We start from the raw sequence: 19,953 nt of genomic DNA on the forward strand, positions 1-19,953 counted from the left end.
GACAAGTACATGAAGGTCATAAATTAATTTGTTGAATGAAATCAAATTTTTAACTTCTAATGGGTGCCGTAGGAGGTCGACCGGAATTTTTAACGATGATTTCTTAGCATGTAACAGATAGAAAACTCAGGGTAAGAATTCATAGAACAGAAAAAGGGACAGTGGCAAATATTTCGTGTATATTTCGAACACAGAGAGGAGTACCCCGGCACCCTTTGCCAAAAAAAAAAAAAAACACCCAAAAGCTTCATTTTCTTCTATGTACTATCGGACTTTATGTTTTGAAGTGTATTTTTACTTTCCATTTTAGGTATTCATTCTCATGTAAGCTCCGCGTTGTAAAACTCACGTGATACAAGAATATAGTATCTTGGAGTTTGGCTATTTCTTTCTTTACGGGAGGGGACTCCCAGCAAACAACATGCATGTGTATAACGTACGGCATTGTAGATTTTCTTATTAAGGTAGATCATTAGTATGGACTTTTTGAGACAGAATTTTCTTACAATTTGCCAAAATGAAGATTTTACTATGCTTTTCTCAAAAAATATAATAAAAAGTATGGGTCACCGTGCTATTTTTCATGCTATGAGTCGTTGAAAATTGCATAAAGAAAAAATGGTGTCACCGAACTTGTTTCCTTGCTACAAGTTAAAATAAAAAAAATCCCCATTAGTCTAATATAATTTTTTTTTACTAAAAAAGTTATCTCCCCTTAAATGGTTCATTTGAAAAAATGTTTTTAAAAACAAAAATAAATGATATTTGTTTATTAATGTTGGATAATACAATAAATCACCAAGTTTTCTTAATATGAATAAACAGTCTAACCATCAAAATTTGTGTCCCAATTTGCAGATTTTGGCAAATAACTAGACCGAATTTGTACTATGATTGTGCAATGTAAGATGGCGATATACCATGAATTCACTGTAAACAAAGAATACTGTCCGGTACAGCACTGGTGGTAAGCGGATGGTCGTAACTTGACGTTACGACCATAGGAAGATGGGAGACAACTCAAGGGATACATTCTTCTTTACCGATTTTCATGCAGTAAAAAAATGTTTCAGTAAAACCGCTTGTCTCAGACATACTAATCGTGAGTGCGTTGATATTGAAACAAAATTTGATGCATAAAAACATTCCAATTTTCGTAAAATGGTCATTCAATAATTCGAGCATGATGGTCGTAACTTAAAATTGTGATGGTCGTAACTCTTTATTAAATAGGACCTAAGACAAGTCAATAGTTTTAAACGTGTCTTTTGTTATATGAATATATTATATGATATATTTGTGAAGTTGATTTCACTAAATGATAAAAACTAAAAGAGGTGAAGAGAGGAAACCTGTAAAGTGCGAAAGGAAAGAAAATTGGAACGAATCGAAAAAAAAACCAATACAAAATGAAATGACCAGTCACTGTTCCTTAAAATATAATGTAAAAAATCAACCAAGAGGCAACTAATTATAAGCTGTTAAGTTTAATAACAATATAAATTCTCAAAAGTGGAGAATTCATTTTAACACACAGCTCTGGTTATGATCATTCTTAGTTACGAATTAAGAAAAGGCGATTTTAACAAATTTGACATCACATGAAATAACAGTATCCTGATTTATTTTCTTTATATTTTGCATGTATTGAAAAGATAAACTTTTTAAAAACTAGTATGTACCTACTAGGTGGAATTTAAAAGAAAAATATACAATTTAAAATTGATACTTTAAGTCGAAAGAGCATAAGTAAGGCAGCAACCATTTGATTTTCGGGGGGGGGGGGGGGGGGGGGGGGGGGGGGGCTATGGTTTTTTTTTTCTACGCAAACTTTCTATTTTTTTGGCGACAAGATGAAAACAATTTTTTTCTTTCAATTTTAACATTACATATAGTGGCAGCTAAGGGTGAAACAAACAATTTTTTTTTCTCAGGGTCAAAAACAAATTATTTTTTCTCCAAAAACTGGAAACAAACTTTTTTTTCCAAAAAAAAACCATAGCCCCCCCCCCCCCCCCCCCCCCCCCCCCCCCCAGAAAATCAAATGGTTGCTGCCTAAGGAGTCAAAATAATGTTATGGGGATCATTATCGAGACAAGACCATATCCGCGAATTCGCAGTCCGTAATCGAATTAAACAACATACATCTTATTCTTAGCCTGGATTTTGAGAAGTCGTATTGTCATTTGGTATATAGTCAAGCTGATTATAAGATGCAAATTCGAAGTTCAGGTATAATTATTACCCATGGTTTTAGAAAATTCTGAATACGCCTATTGGTACCATGCTATCCGTTATACATCTTTGTCTTTCTAATGGAAAATATCATGAACCCTGGACCACACGTTTTTCATTCCCAATTCATAAAGGGAATGATGCATCCGATCTTAATAACTATCGAGGAATTACAATTACTGATTCATTGGGGAAGCCTTTTTAATAAGATACTTGATACACGTCTTTGTAAATTCTTAGATAAATATCATATCATTGATGAGAGCGAGCCAAATTGGGTTCACCAAAAAAAAAAAAAAAAAAAAAAAAAAAAAAAAAAAAAAAAAAAAAAAACACGACCATCTGACCATATGTTCATTCTGAAAACTATTATAAATAAGTATTGTAATACAAAAGAAGGTAGAATGTTTGCCTGCTTTGTTGATTTCCAGAAGGCTTTTGATACTGTCATTCTCCCAGGGATAAAACTTAAGCTATTGAATATAGTTAGAGAGTATGGTAAGAGATCTCTTTAGAACTAAAGTTGGAGTAAAACAGGGAGACAATTTGAGTCCAAATTTGTTTAAAATTTTTATAAATGAACTTCCTGATTTTGTTAAAAGTTCCCCTGATCCAGCTGTTGTTTATTCACGACCAGCCAATCCTTACTATACATATTCTGATGATCTTGCCATTTTTTCAACTTCAGCAAAAGGACTTCAAAGTAAACTTGATGGATTAAGATCGGTGTTTGAAAATTAATCCCAATAAAACTAAGCCATAGTATTTAACAAGACAGGCAGACATATCAAACATGATTTTTATTTTAATAACAGGCGTTAAAAGCCTCCCATAAGCTACGCAAGGACTTTCTGTCACTGAATCCAAGTTTAAAAAACAGCCTTCATGTTTTTGAGCATACAATAAACCTATTCTCTTATATAGTACTAAAATTTGGGGATATTTCAACCCTTTCAAAAAAAAAAAAAAAAAAAAAAAAAAAAAAAACTTTGACTACAAATGTAGATCAGGCTTATCCTAAGATTCTTTCAGAAAGACTACGCATTGAATTTTGTAAACATTTACTTGGTATTACCAAAAGAGAAACATATTTTGCCAATCTTTCTTAACTCGGTAAATTCACTCTGTATTTGGTCATTGCAAAGTCTATGATCAGATACTGGCACAGGCTTGACAATTTGGGATCATCTTTCCACTACTAGAGGAGGCATATTTAGAGTCAAAATTACCTACACGAGTTAAAAAAATTCCTTCACAGTATGGATCCTTAAACTTCTTTCTAAAGAATATTAAAGGGGTCAGCAATTTACATTGTTTATTATATGCTGATGATAATGTTTTTTTTTTTTGAATTTCAGCAAAAGGACTTCAGCAAACAGTATTCATACATAGCTTGTAGCCAGGATAATATTTAAAAGATAGATCTTTATGCTTCAACTCAGCGTGCTGGTCTTTTAAATCTGAGTACATTCATACAATATAAACATATAACATAAATATTATTTTCAACCTGCATATATATGTATGTGATAGTTGCCGCAGTACATTTAGTTCTACCTTGTAATATTATCTTAGCTACAAGGCTGGCTATAAACTACTAATATTTGATCTTACTCTTGAATTCAAAGCTTGTATCATTGTAAACTATATACCTGCATATATGTATGTAATATTTGCCGCAGTACATTTAGTTCTACCTTGTAATATTATCCTGGCTACAAGCCTGTCTACAAACTACTGACATTTGATCTTACTCTTAAATTCAACGCGTGTAGCATTGTAAAATATCTCAACCTTATTCATACTTTCTAGGTTAACACAATGTTCATGGCGACACCATGGATTAAGTTTTTATTCTGAACCAATACTTAGAACAATTATCAATGATATACCGCAAGATCGTCATGCAATCGATAAAAAATAAAGACAACACGATAAAAACACCAGACATTTGTGGATTTTAAATTAATCACGATTCACCAAAAGCCGAATATTTGAAAGCCAATGGTTTATAAAAACTGCAATAGCTGATTAAAAATTAAAGAAGATTGTTCAAAATTGTACGTTCAGTAATTTCATCTGCCGACATGATTGCAGGAAATAAAAAGACGTAAATAAAAAAAAAAATCTGAAAGCAAATATTCAACAACTTTATGCCTCAACGTACAGTAAAAAAATATTAATACTCAACCCTAACATACTATTTGGTTTAATGCGAGTTGATTAGTTTTCACTGTTTCTCATAAATGATGGTCGTTTGGAACATATCAAAAATGTATGATTGATAATTCTTTAACTTAATTTCTGCATACCATTATCAGAGTAACAAATGAAATAATATTTTTTGTAGTAAACTTTATATAACAACTGAGTTTATTAACATGGTTATGCATGTGCACAGTACTTTTAAAATAGCTTGATAAAAGTTCGTCTAAATACTTGAGTTACGGTCATCTTTCAAAGTTACGACCATCTTGTGTCGGTTACGACCATCATCCAAAATACTATAGTTGACATTACGACCATCACAAGTTAAAGTTACGACCATCATGCTCGAATTTTTGAATGACTATTTTACGAAAATTGGAATGATTTTATGTGTCAAATTTGGTTTCAATAAGAATGCACTCACGATATGTGTATATGAGACCAGCGGTTTGACTCAAATGAACCTTTTACTGCACGAAAATCGGAAAAGAAAAACTTATCCCTAGAGTTGTCTCCCATATTCAGATGGTCATGACTTAAAAGTTACGACCATCCGCTTACCACCAGTGGTACATGAAGAAATCGGATAGTAAACAAGGTTTTAATTAATCCGGAAACCTTAATTCGAGGGTTAAAAATAGAGAACAAAACAAAGCATAAAACCAAAGGGAATATTCTTGTCTTATGAAAGATGTTTTTTTCATTTAATCAAAAGAGAGAAAAACCAATGTAATGGTCTTTCTTCCTTTCTTCCATGCCAAGACATACCAAGAAATCCTCGCTTAAAATTCCGGTCGACTTCCTACGGCACCCATTAGTATAGTACTGTAGTTAAAGTTTTGATTTCATTCAACAAATTAATTCATGTCCTTCATGTACGTGACGTTTAGAATACGGCAATATACCAAATGGTCAATATTAATCATCCATGTAATGGTCATGTGTAATTTGCTCCATGGGTATTTGGAGAATTTCAACGGAGGCAATTTCTTAGCATAAGAGAAAAGAAGAAATACCATTCACAATTTGTCTTACATTGTTTTTTCTCTCTTTTAATTAAATAAAAAAATCTTTCAAATGTAGAGTTCATAAGGTAAGAATAATCTCTTTGGACCCCCCCCCTTTTTTTTTGCTTTGTTTTGTGTTCTCCCTTTTCAAAATGGTCTTACAGAATCCAGAATGTATATATTTTTTTACGTACAAGACATTTCTATATATATAAGGGTAGAAGTTCACAACCAATAGTCCAAAATTATTGAATAAATGAATGCTCCCTGATTCGCGTTACGGAAAGTCAAGTTAGGTCATTTTTCGTCCGTTCGTAGGATGTTGAGAAACCTCTATTTGGAGATTTTCAACGGAGGCAATTTCTTAATTTCAACAGAGGCAATTTCTTACCATGAAATTGCCTCCGTTGAAATTCTTCAAATTTGTATTACACATTATTACGAATCTATGGTTAATTTTTTTTTTCACGACAGTATTGAAGTTTGGGAGAAGGAATTAATTCCTTAAAAGTGTAAGAGTCATGTACTGAAGCCTGAGTTTCTGGACACAAGCGATGGTAGGGACTCATTCTATGGTTGTTTTTTGGTCTATGATAGTGATGGCAAGGTTTTATTTAGATCAGCTAGGGTGTGACCTTTATATTTATTTCGGTCCTTTGTTTCCTTTATTAATAATAATGTTATAAAAAGCTTGTTATTTTGAAACTGAATAGCGCACTTCATTAATATATATATTTAACCGTGCCATAATCTTAATTCATGGTCCTATTATTGTGATACGGCGGGTAGTAGTCATGTGTGGGGATTTTAGGTTTGAGATTATTATATAAACACTACCTTTGTAATGTTGATTTTCAAATATCGATTCAAACTCATAAGTCGAAGGCCGGTGAAGAGTTCTTTATCTGACTATATCATAATTATGTATGTCAAGTAAAGGTATTTATTGAAAAAGATTTTAACAAATATATTATCAATATTAAAGCAAATTAATTGTTTGATTAAAGAAAAAAATAATAATTATTTTTTCATTCTTCTAATACATAATTTCTTGAAAAATCGTATCGAATTTTATTCCTTTTAAAAATGTTTAGCTAGAATGTAAGGGAGATAATATAGATGTGACTTTAATATGTTGATATGTGTATACACAATAAATGTATCACTTCTTATACTTATATCTTTAACTTATTAGGGAAGACAGTTCGATTTTTATAACGGGGAGTAGGGTAGGCAGATTTGGAAATAATATCAGTCTCACCTTATTACTGTATTTTGAATGGATGGGAGAAATGGTATTTTTCACGAATTTTCTAATATAGAGAAAAATTTTTCTCTACCAACTAGTTAGTCCAAATAATTATGACAACTTGGAAGGTTATTTTTAAATTTTTGCTTTGACGCCTTCATGTTAGGCGTCAAAGAAAAATACATACAAATGTGATAGCATTTTTTAAGATGTCATAATTTTGGACTACCAACTAGTGTGCTAGCATAAATGCCATTGCAGATAAAAAATATCATAAAACAAATTATCTAAAATTATCTTGACGTTCAAAGACTTCTATGTAGACTTTTCGTTAAGATGGACACACAGAAAATTTCGTGGTTTTAAACAATTTAAACAAATATATTGATCCCGAATTTAATGGGGAAAAAATATTCTGACTAAAATAATATTCTGAATCTATATTTTAACCATACCTTATAGTGTTATAATTTAATAGCAATAAAAACTAAAATCAAATTTTACACTAACAAAAACATACCCCTCCCTTTGAAGATAAATAATTGCTACTTAATATGAGAGTTCCGGATATTGTAGCAAACAAAATTTGCCGGTTTTTTACCACAAAAACTAGAGGTTGTTCTCTGGCTAATAAGTCACGGAGAGAAATCCCTTTTATTTACATAATCAGTGAAAAAAAATATTTGGTAATGGATTTGAAAATAAAAGCTGGGCTGGATTTTCAGAGAACTCAGTTATGAAATATTCACTGAAGACTGTAGTAGTCAAGTTTAGCGTTTGATAACTCACTGATATTAATCATCTTTTTAAAAGTTTTCAGAAGGTTAAAATATCTAGGTAATATGATTTATCAAACGGATTTGCTTTAATATTCTGTTATTGCACTATCTGACCATAGTTGTTTATTTTTTGGTTTGCTTTTCTTTAAGTTTTTTCTTTTAATTAGACATGAATTTTCAGCTAAATTACATAAAATTTTATTTGTTTCATCATCAACACCTCTTTGATCTTACCATGGAAGTAATATTTAAATATTACTTCCATGATCTTACTGAAGTTTTGCATTTTAAAGTCTAAAATATTGTTAAAACAATTTCATCTGATAAATGGTCAAGCAATTTTATTTTAACTTTTGATTTTTGTGAGTCCCATTTAAATAAGATTCAGAGCTAGACCGATTTGAATTTCAAAATAATATCCACGTTGCATACATTTCAAGAAAAGTAAATGTTTACATGACCAGGCAAATAATCAATCTCATGAGTTTTAAAATATTCAACTGAGGAAAGGAGACTTTCACTTTCAAAAGCATAGTCTACAACACTTGAACCATTGTTTTTCATTCAAGTGAAGTTCCCCGTTATATCACCAATATATCTACCATTTAATATACTTAGGCTTGACGTATAGATAAATCTAGTAAATTGATACCTTGTACGTTGATGACTTTGTCACAGCTATATATCTTTTAAAACAGTTATCTATTCTATATTCATCTGGTAATAGATTAGTTTGAGCAAAATTATTTTTGTCTATCACGGTTGTCATCTTTAATATAGTAATTTATTACTAGTTTTAGAATTAAAGTCTCCTAAAAGTACAATTTCCCCCTTTTTAGACTGAAAAATATTTATTTCTTTTTTTTAGATGTAATGACGAGAGGAACTAAACAGAAGGAATGTATACAGCACATATATATGTCATCAGACAAACCAAAGATATTTTTTATCGAGTATTAACCATGATTGTCTATTATTTGATAAAGACCCATTTTTAACATATCAGGTTAAACCCTGGTATATACTTTTTTTTGTAAAATATTATTACGACCCCACCAATGTATATCTTTTTCAACGTTTAATCTTTTTACGTAACAAAAACAATGCTCATAGTATTTTTCTCAGTGTTAAAGCCAGGAATGATATATTCTTTGGATTCGCCTTTTCAAGTTTCAAGTAAAATATTAATGTCACTTTTAATTTGTTTTAAAAAGAACTCAACATTTGTTTTATCTACTAAGCCATGTATATTTCATACAGATATTCTTATTTGGATGTTGTTTACAAGATTCATTTATATATACTACAATATTTTTTCAATGTGCAGCGAAAAAGAAAATGGGTTGAAGTCATAAAAATTTGCTCAGTGCTCGGAGCACAAAATTCATGCTCGAAACACAAAATTCAGTATTTTGATTGGTTGATTCTTCAGTCTGAGTACAAAAATCATGCTCGAAAGTTTTATGACCGCAAGGCCTGATGCACATCAATGTATTGAATAAGATATAAAAAAGAAGATGTGGAATGAATTCAAATGAGACCACTCTCCACAAGAGACCAAATGACACAGAAATTAACAACTGTAGGTCACCGTACGGCCTTCAACAATGAGCAAAGCACATACCAAATAGTCAGTTATATCAGGCCCCGAAATGACAATTTAAAACATTTGAAACGAGAAAATTAACGGTCTAATTTAAGTACAAAAAATGAACGAATAACAAATTTAAATAAACAAACAACAACCACTGAATTACAGGCTCCTGACTTGGGACAGGCACATACATTTTTACATACAGAATATGGCGAGGTTATATATGGTAGCGGGATAGTTTGTTTAAAAAAATTCTTTTCTTTTTCACTTCATGTTAAAACATAATTATATTAATCTTATGATTTTTTTTAAATCTTGTAATTGGATCATGTCAACATAATATAGAAAGAAAAATACAACAACAAAAACCCCCCAAAAAACCAAACATATTAACACTGCAGTATTCATGTGTTAGCTATACAAAGAAAGATAACTCTATTTGTTTCAGAAATTAAAATGTAATACAATTTATGAGCATGATTGTAAATTATTTTGCACATCTGTGTTGTTGAGTAAAAATATATCAAGACTCTATCTAGGTTAATGAAAACATTATGATAGCAGTATTAATTAAATGAATATTATTTTCAGTTCCTTTAGTTACATTGTGTACTACATTAGTACTAGTAAACACAATTTGTAAAAAAATCAAATGTAGATTCAAAGCAACATTGAGAAATTCTATCCAACCAAGTCTCATGTTTATTCTATTGCTTGAATTGCCGTGATAGCTTTAATAATAATTGTTGTGTTTGTCATATGAGGCACTTTGGAGATTTTTTTTCTCTTTCGTAAATATCATTGTAATTGTCATTAGAAGCATTTTGATGATTTTCTCCAACGTATCGATTCGGACGTTTGTAGAAGTGATTCGGACGTTTGTAGAAGTGAGTTGGACGTTTGTAGAAGCGATTTGGACGTTTGTAGAAGCGATTTGGACGTTTGTAGAAGTGATTTGGACGTTTGTAGAAGCGATTTGGACGTTTGTAGAAGTGATTTGGACGTTTGTAGAAGCGATTATGATTTTCTTTACGGAACTGTTGATTCCTTGAGTCAATTACTCCAAGCAGTGGGTTTACTACATGTTTTACATTTGTACATATAGTTGGATACCATTATTATGATTTAAATGGATGCCACCTCATATATAAATCTGTGTGGTGAAATTCTACAACATTTTCATGTTTGGTAAATTTTAAACCATATTCAATGCATAACTCTGTAAGAATATGGTTACCATGGTTACATTTTTAGCTCACCTGTCCCGAAGGGACAAGTGAGCTTATGCCATCACTTGGCGTCCGTCGTCGTCCGTCGTCTGTCGTCTGTCGTCGTCTGTCGTCGTCTGTCGTCGTCTGTCGTCGTAAACTATTTCAAGAATCTTCTCCTCTGAAACTACTGGGCCAAATACTTTCAAACTTTAACTGAATGTTCCTTAGGGTATCTCATTTATAAATTGTATCCGAAGTTATGATCTATCAACAAACATGGTCGCCATTGCTAAAAATAGAACATAGGGGTCAAATGCAGTTTTTGGCTTATAACTCAAAAACCAAAGCATTTAGAGCAAATCTGACGTTGGGTAATATTGTTTATCAGGTCAAGATCTATCTGCCCTGAAATTTTCAGATGAATCAGACAACCTGTTGTTGGGTTGCTGCCCCTGAATTGATAATTTTAAGGAAATTTTGCTGTTTTTGTTTATTATCTTGAATATAATTATAGATAGAAATAAACTGTAAACAGCAATAATGTTCAGCAAAGTAAGATCTTCAATTAAGTCAAATTGACCAAAATTGTCAATTGACCACTTAAGGAGTTATTGCCCTTTAAAGACTTTTTTCACAATTTGTTCATCATGTTGACTTACTTTAAAAAATCTTCTCCTTTGAAACTGCTGTATCAATTTCAGCCAAACTTAGGCTAAATGAGTTTCAGAGTATCTAGTATAAATTTTATATTTTATTTCCTTGTAGGTCAAGAAACATAGCTCCTATGGCTAAAATAGAACATAGGAGAAAATGATTATTTTTTTTTGGCTTTTGAAGAAAATAGGACGATCCAAAAAACATTTAAATAAATTGAAAAGCCAAAATAATCATTGATGAGAGATTTAACCAAAAGAATTAAGGTGAGCGATTCAGGCTCTTGAGAGCCTCTTGTTTTTTATTCATTCTTTTTTGCTTGAATGTGCGTTTTTATAAAATCGATAGCATTTAGCAGAATGATGTTGGTCTCGTTGTATCTACTATTGCTCTTTCCATATGTTTAGCCGCATCTTCAGGTGAACTATCTTCTAGGTCGTTGGATCCAACTGTGAAAATTTATGACATTTAAGAATTTAGAGGTCCATGTTTTCTGTTTGGAATCTCCGCTTTAAAAGAAAGAAATTGCCCGACTCTAAGATAATATATTCCTGCATAAATTATATACCACGTGGTGAGACGGAAATTGTCTTTTAACTTTTGTTTTTGTTTTTTGAACTAGCCCATGAATAAACAAACACATGTCTTATGTTAACGACATTTATTAGCAGAGAGAAAGTAAAACAAAAAGGTGTTTCCGGAAATCACTTGTACAATAGGCTATTTTCCAATTCCCGTAATATACCCTGTAATTAGAGATTCCTAATTTGGTTGTCTCCCTTATGACGGACATTATTTTTTTTTTTATTTACAATGGAGAGCTAGCAGACAGAGCAAATGTACCTGTGCGAAATGTGAGTAATCTATAAGGTTTTTAAATCTTTTAATTACATTAATTTGTTGTTTAGCTAAATACTTTTGACATCAGAAATTATTTTTCATGAAAAATTAGTTAAACCACCGATACATCAATTCGAATTCATTATGCTTTGCATTGGCTATAAAAGGGAATCTTGTCCGGTATGGAACCAGTCTACGATTCACAAAGGGAAGTAATTTGTTTAAAAAGTGTGTAATAATAGAATCAAATCGGTAATTGGCAAATGGACTATACCGTAAAAACATATAAAACTTAATGACACATATGATATATATCTAAATATATAACATTGGGGCTTACGTATTATATAAGAATAATTGCCGAATATAAAAAGTGAAACTACAATTCAAAACATAAAGTCTGAAAGCACAAAGAAAAAGAAGATATTTTTTGTTGGCAAAGGTGACGGTGTTACACTATGTGTTAACAAAATACACGAAATATTTGCCACTGCACCTTTTATGTTATATAAATCCCAGTATCAAATTCCACAGTGTGGGAATGGAACTGTCCGAGTGATTGTACAGTAAACTTGCAAGCGATTGTACAGTCAATAAATATATCCGACATGGAGAAAATTAATATGGGGACGAAGTCCCCTATTACAGTAGAAAATTCAATAAAAAAAAAAAAAAAAAAAAAATCGGGAAAATTTCCCGAATTTATCATTGTACCAAGGATTTGTATAGTAAGACTATACAAATCCTTGATTGTACTAATGAACTCAAAATCGTTCAATTTTTTTTTGTCGTGTTTTTTAATTTCCGGATCTGCGCAGAACACATAACTCTACTTCCTTCTTCCGGTCTTGTTGTCGTGAGACTTTGATTAGTCTAGTAAAATATAGGAACTCAAGGAACACAATACCAATATCTCATTTTTAATCATTCTTTGTCTTTGGCATGAATAAACGTTAGGCCTACCTGATGCATTGCGTTTTTTTGTTTACATTGAACATGACGTCATAACTTAAATAACGTCACAAGTAAAATCCCCAACAACAGAACCAAAATCGGAAACGTTACGGTATTTCCGTATCTTTTTTTTTAACAAATATTTAAAATACAAAAAAAATAATTTAAACAAACTTCGTCCCCATTCACAGGTAATGCCTGCCTCATATTATATTTGGATTTCTACCGGGACAATGGCTTTAAAACTTTCAGACAGGTAAGACTATATATCAGAAAAGGTACATGTGAAAATTCAGGTAGCAAACATTTATTTTTCGATGTTTATTTGACAATTTTGATCGTTTTACACGGAGCTCCACCATTCTAAGGAAACCGTTTGGATGCATACATCTTTCTTATTATTTTATTGGTTCATATTTACATAAAGAATCTTTTAGCTACCAAAACTTGAAGCAGAAATGTTATATATAGTAACATAAGAGTTCATCTCAAAGTTTCCATCAAGCAACTTGTTATTTTGCAAATGTGGGAGCCCCGCTTGACAGTCTCCCGAATGACCACCAAATTATTAGAAAACCGTACAGTTCCGTTCCCACACTGGGAATTTAGTATCCTGATGTACAATTTAAAGACATCAGTTAAAATTCAGTATTCGGATGTACAATTGAAATACATTAGTTCAAATCCAGTATCCTGATGTGCAAATGTGGGAGCCCCGCTTTGGCAGTCTCCCGAATGACCACCAAATTATTAAAAAAACCGTACAGTTCCGTTCCCACACTGGGAATTTAGTATTCTGATGTACAATTTAAAGACATCAATTAAAATTCAGTATTCGGATGTACAATTGAAATACATTAGTTCAAATCCAGTATCCTGATGTACAATGAAAGTACTTTTAATTAGTCAAATTCAGCATACTGATGAACAATTAAAAGACATAAGTCAAAATTTAGAATTCGAATGAACAATTTGGAAAGACATTTAATTTAGTTCAAATTCAGTATTCAGATGTACAATGAAAAGATATTAGTTTTAATTCAATAACTGGATGTTATATTATAGAGACACATTAGTTAAAATTCAGTATTCAGATGTGCAATGGAAAGATATTAGATCAAATCATTAAGTACCCGGATGTACAGCGGAAAGACATTAGTCCAAATCTAGTAACAGGATGTTTTGTGCAAGTGATAAAATGATTACACTATCTTTGTATTCAAAGTCTTACACACGATATTTACTTAGCACACTTAGAGACTTTCATTCTCATTTCATGCAATTATGGAAATGACAACACCAGGTTCCTCGGCGAGTGCACTACTTGCGGCATACATTGTGAACAATTTGCATGTATTTTGTGTTTTTTCAAATGTCACCAAGGCGCAGTTGTTGTATTGGCGACATAAAAGATGACATTCAATGAAGGAACTGACATAGAAGGTAATCTTTGAAGCTGTAGACGGCTTCTTATCCACTGCTGCAACACGAAACAAGGCAGTCGTCATGGGACCTGCAAAATTGTATTGTCAGATTAACATATATTAAATATATATATATATAAAATAAAGGTGAGTTTTATGAATCGACATAAAACGATAATATGTTTGTCATGGCATCAGTTAAATATTCAATTCAAATTCAAAAACTTTAATGTTATATCTAAAGCTATTTGGCATATGTCTCTAAGAATAGAAAGTGTGTCAAATCTACCTGATTATTTATGTGAAATGTCAACTGACGCTTACTCTATCGATGCAACTACTCTGTATGGAGTAGTACAGATTTTGTTAAATGTAAACTTATCAAAGAAACAAGGATCAATTTTTGTATTTAAGCTGCTAGAAACGCGTTTCGTCTACAAAAAACTCATCAGTGACGCTCGAATCCAAAAAAGTTAAAAAGACCAAATTAAGTACGAAGTTGAAGAGCATTGAGGACCGAAATTCCTGAAAGTTTTGCTAAATACAGCTAATGTAAAAGTTGAAAAGCCTCTGTATTTCAAAAATTCAATAGTTTTGTAAACAGTTAATTTATAATTATGACCATATCAATGATAATTCATGTCAGCTCAGAAGTGCTGACTACTGGGCTGGTGATACCCTCGGGGAATTAAAACTCCACCAGCATTGGCATCGACCCAGTGGTTGTAAATAAACTCATCATAGATACCAGTTTTGTATGTATGTGGTATACATTTAGATTAAACCGTGCCATCTCGTTTATAACGATGTTTATCCCGTTGAAATGCTAAGTTTAAAACTTTTATTGCGAACCCTATCTTAGTTTTCCATAGATTCACCTGCAAGTTACCTGTCGATTTAAACTTTTGGCAGTTCTATTGTCCCATCTATCAAATACAACAGGTATTGTTCTCTGTGTAGTTTATTCACTGGGACCTTTAAATTTCTTCTAGGAGAAATATATCACTCATTGATTAATTTACCTGACCAAAAAATTATCTTCTTTTTTATTGAAATACTTCTAATAACTCACATAAACTGTATGCAATATTGTATTTATTCAATATTATCATTAATATATTTTCAATCTGTTCAATATAAAATCTGGTTTAATACTAAAAAGTTTATTTCAGACACATTTTTTAGTATTTTCCAATGAATTTACATGTTTTTGTTGTTGTTCATTTATAGACTTATGTTTATGAAGACCTTAATTTAAAAATAATAATATTCATTTTTTTATTTATCAAACACACAAAAATATTGAATATTTGATCAGAAATCAACTTTTAATTTTTGAATCAGTATTACAAATGTAATATTGAACACATTAAAAACGAGTTACTCCAGGTATCGAATAAATACAACACCACATGCAGTTTTGTGAGTCCTTACTTAGTATTGGTATAAGTATTTTTTCTTCATTGACAGTTCAATTTTTTACTCAGGTAGATTAATCAATGAGTGATATATTTCTCCTAGAAGAAATTTAAAGGTCCCAGTGAATAAACTACACAGAGAACAATACCTGTTGTATTTGTTAGATGGGACAATAGAACTGCCAAAAGTTTAAATGGACAGGTAACTTGCAGGTGAATCTATGGAAAACTACGATAGGGTTCGCAATAAATACAAAACTTATTTTTTGCTAATTCAATTTATGGACCTTTTGAAAAGAATTACATGCATCATAATCACGAGAATGATTTGAAATCACGAAAATGTTCCTCGAATGGTTCAACTTTCGTATTTTTCTCAATTTGTTTTTTTAAAACCGTTCAATCAATTAGAATAGATTTATAATACATGTATCATTTCAACGCGACTTACCTATGTCAAATTCATTGCTTATCTTGTTACGTATTTATTATGTTTTTTTCTTTGAAGGAAAATTGATATTTATAGCATCTGCAATTGTGGATATAATATACATGTAGGATCAGTTCGAACTTGATTTTCTTCTGATACTCCATGTGTAACGTATATACTCGTTTAATATAGCAGACAGTGTAACTCATAGAATTGTTCACTCTGTTTTTTGTTAAATTATTCATTAAAATAGAATCAATGTATAATATGCATATGTTTTATACACTTATGTTTATCATTTTCCACTCGATTTATTTGCTATTTATCAACATGTACAAATGTATGTATGTTATGCCCCTATATACTGTGGATTCATTATCATTCGTTTTATACTAATTTTCGTAGTTTTTGTTGATGCAGATAAACCACGAATTTAAATGTTTAACAAATCACAAATTTGCCACGGGTTGTATACAGACTTTGACAAAACCACGAAATCAAATATCCATGAAAATAAAAGATTTCCTCAATCCACGAAAATTAATACCCGTGAAAATAAATGAATCCATAGTACACAGTTATTGCAACTGCACTGTAATAATATTCTATGTATTAACTAACCTGTGTCAGTACCACCCATCTCCTGCAACGAAGAACTCTGTAGAAAAAAAGAAGTGTATTTTTGATTATTTTCTGAAACTTACACAAAGAAAATTTTGCGAGAAATGAATGCCGATAATACGTATGTGTCATTTAGCTATGATGACTCACCGATTTAATACTATGCGAGTCATACAATTGAACTAGTTTAATAATATTATGTATTATCATGTATACCGATACGATTATGACGTCTGTGTCTCAATTAAAAAAATGTTTTCGAAATCTAAGATATATAAGACACAAGATTAGTCTCCTTATCTGCTTACCAATTGTGACATTTTTACAGTGAAGATTGGAATGGCAGAGTACGGGACGAGTATCCTGTCGATACGCTAGGTCTCGCATCCTTTGACGTTGATGAAATTTCATTGATTTCGATCACTACACTCTGTTCACAATATAAAAACTGTCATAGACCGATGTCATCAAGGCAGAAAAATGATATGAGGCAATTTGACCTGAGTTTCTATTATGCACAGAGAATTAAGAATGATTTGAATGCAGGGATATGGGGTATACATCAATGAATACACAATGAAAAATGTAGGTATTACATGTTTTATTGTATTGGTTGTACATTTAGTTTTTGTAGTGTATATTCATGGTGTTTTTGTACAGCTAGTTCCCTTAGTGTAGCTTTTTTTTCATATATATATATAATTGAAATATATTACCTTTGAACTGCCCAATACACCTAAATGCCTGTTAATTGCTGTCCCGTATTGAGAGTTTTTGAAATATCCATTCAGATAGACAGTGCAATACTCATTGTCTTCTAGGTGACAGCCTAAAGTATGGTATCCAGCGTCAACATTTATTCTGATAGCTTCTAGGTTTGCATAACCACATGACGATGGGGTTCCTTCATGGGGAATATTTATTATACTTTTACCATCCAAATACAGTTTTCCTTTTGCGGATTCAGATACTATAATGATTACAGTATGAGTATATATGGCATTTGGAAAAGCTGCATCTACAGTAGTAACAAACATATATTCTGTAACATAGCTATCTAATGACAGTGTCACGATCATTCGTGGATCGCCAGTGAAACGATCGCCACTAGTACTAATCTGTATGACTTGAACAGGATTGTCAGCAACTACGGTCGCTCCCTCATTTTTTGCGATATAGAATTCGAAATAAGATGTCCTGTCCTTAATAAATTGAGAAATCACCGATCCAGGACTATAAATAGAAAATGCTGTATTGTCATGTACAGCAAATACTCTGATCAATTCCTCATCATTGTTACTAGTAGAAGCCACAGGATATACATTGGACAAGGTAGCTACAGGAGGCATCTGTGCCATTATCATATCATGACCGGAAACGATCTCACTATTTCCATGTACCATTACGTGTTCATGACCACTTATCACAGCAATAGGTTTGTTGCTTCTAACAAAGGATCCAGTCACATCTATTCCCATGATCTGTGCTAGCTGGAATCTATTTATAGTGACGACAACTTCTTCATCATGTTTGTATGTGCGTTTATTGAATGTGAGAAGTTGATTGACAGGAGGAGTAATCCGAATTTCTGTATCAGTATGTATTGCGAGACAACCTAGCAATGACTTCAGCTCTGAGTTCCTGGAGTTAGCATTTCCAAAAGCCCCAACAATGTATTCAGTTCCGAATGTCTTTACAGGATACAGAAGAAAATAAGACCCAGTGTCTCTTTGAAAATCTGCCGCAAAAACAAAAATTGGCTTTGATGATTTTACATATACGATTCTGTTGTCCACTGTACTGGTTTGTACACGGAGTCTAAAAGGTAGTTTGACTTCTAGAGGATAAGATTTATTCACTGTGTAGGTCAAATGAAAAGAATCCACCGAATTCCATGCAGGTGTGGAAATTTGCAGTTCCACGTCTTCCACAAAAGGTGTTAATATTTTTAGATAGGGTTTATAGCTATTCACAGAGTTTTTAAGAAAGGCTATTACAAATTCTTTGCCAGCGGCTGTCATCGAATACTGAAATGCAAGCAGAATATAATTTATAAACATTTTATCTCTTTCATGGTGCAGAATCTACTGGGCATATGTTTATTAACATTATCAAAAGTTATATTCTAAATCTAGGAAAAAAACCTGTAAGAAGATACTATTCCACAAACACTGAACAGTCAGCTTCGGTACTTGACTGGTTTAAATGCACTATTCAGAATAGTTTAAATGCGTTTAAACCATACAAGTTTAATTGCAAATCACTCAAGCAAACTGGCCTTTGACATAATTATGTGGTGCTTTACGGAAACCTATATGGACTACTTTTACAGATCTTGAATGAGTTTATAATAGTAAAATGTCCCAAATATTATATTAATATATTAAAAACTGTTTAGTATCAGTACATAATAAATTAAGTACAGAAACAACTATTTGGATTTAAACAACTAAAAAAACTATTGTCAGGTGTGAATTGCAGGATAAAATCAATATAATAGTATGTATATTCAACTTGTCAGAAATAAAAATATGCTTCGGAAGGTTAAAGCAGATCCTGTTCTACATGTGGTAGCCGACGTGTAAATAAAGTATTTTCTTCGTTATAAGTCTTATTCAAAAAGTTCAATTCGTGGAAAAGATGGAGGGATTACGACAATTTGAACATATCCGTACGGTTGTCATCTGGGAAGCAGATTGCCCATAACAGTCAACTAGCTCGTGATAAGCTTCCGTAAATTTATCGAAGTGTTTACTTTATCTTTACAATTTGGAACTCTAATAAACTCTTTTCTAGGGGTTCTGGCTAAATTAAACAAAAGAAAACAATATAAAAACTGAGAATGGATATGGGGAATATGTCAAAGAAACAACAACCCGACCAAAGAGCAGATAACACCAAACGGCCACCAATGGGTCTTCAACGTTAACGCGGCAAGAAAATCCCGCAACCAGAATATGTTTGTTATACTGATTTAAATTTTTTTAAATGTGTATGAAATAGTTCTTTAACGGAGTTTGTTATCAAAATTTCTAGTTTTGATATTTTGTACTATGTTTCTCCATACTTTGACAACTTTAATTTCACTTCTGCCAACTGTATGTTACACACTCCGATTATTTTAAAAGTGAACCGGAACTTTGGTACTCATTATTGTAATGTCTTTTAAAATTACTACTAAGATAAAAAAAAAAAAAACAAAAAAAAAAAAACTTAGATATAATGACTCACCTCATACAAATATTCCGCACGAAGAATTCTTGGTACGCATATCAACAGGCACACTGCATAGTACATATCCTGTAATGATAATGTAACTTTACAGATTT

General features: G+C 31.8%; 1 protein-coding gene across 1 annotated transcript; it reads right to left on the reverse strand.

Moving 5' to 3' along the window:
* Positions 1-13,697: 13,697 nt before the first annotated feature.
* Positions 13,698-18,754, reverse strand: LOC139522383 (IgGFc-binding protein-like). Its single transcript, XM_071315908.1, has 3 exons — positions 17,341-18,754; positions 16,625-16,661; positions 13,698-14,244 (listed from the first exon to the last, which is right to left on the reverse strand). The coding sequence occupies exons 1-3, from the start codon at positions 18,682-18,684 to the stop codon at positions 14,006-14,008; spliced, it is 1,620 nt and encodes a 539-aa protein (XP_071172009.1). The 5' UTR covers positions 18,685-18,754; the 3' UTR covers positions 13,698-14,005.
* Between the last annotated feature and the right edge of the window lie 1,199 nt (positions 18,755-19,953).

This window comes from Mytilus edulis, chromosome 5 (assembly GCF_963676685.1).
Source record: "Mytilus edulis chromosome 5, xbMytEdul2.2, whole genome shotgun sequence".
NCBI lineage: Eukaryota > Metazoa > Mollusca > Bivalvia > Mytilida > Mytilidae > Mytilus > Mytilus edulis.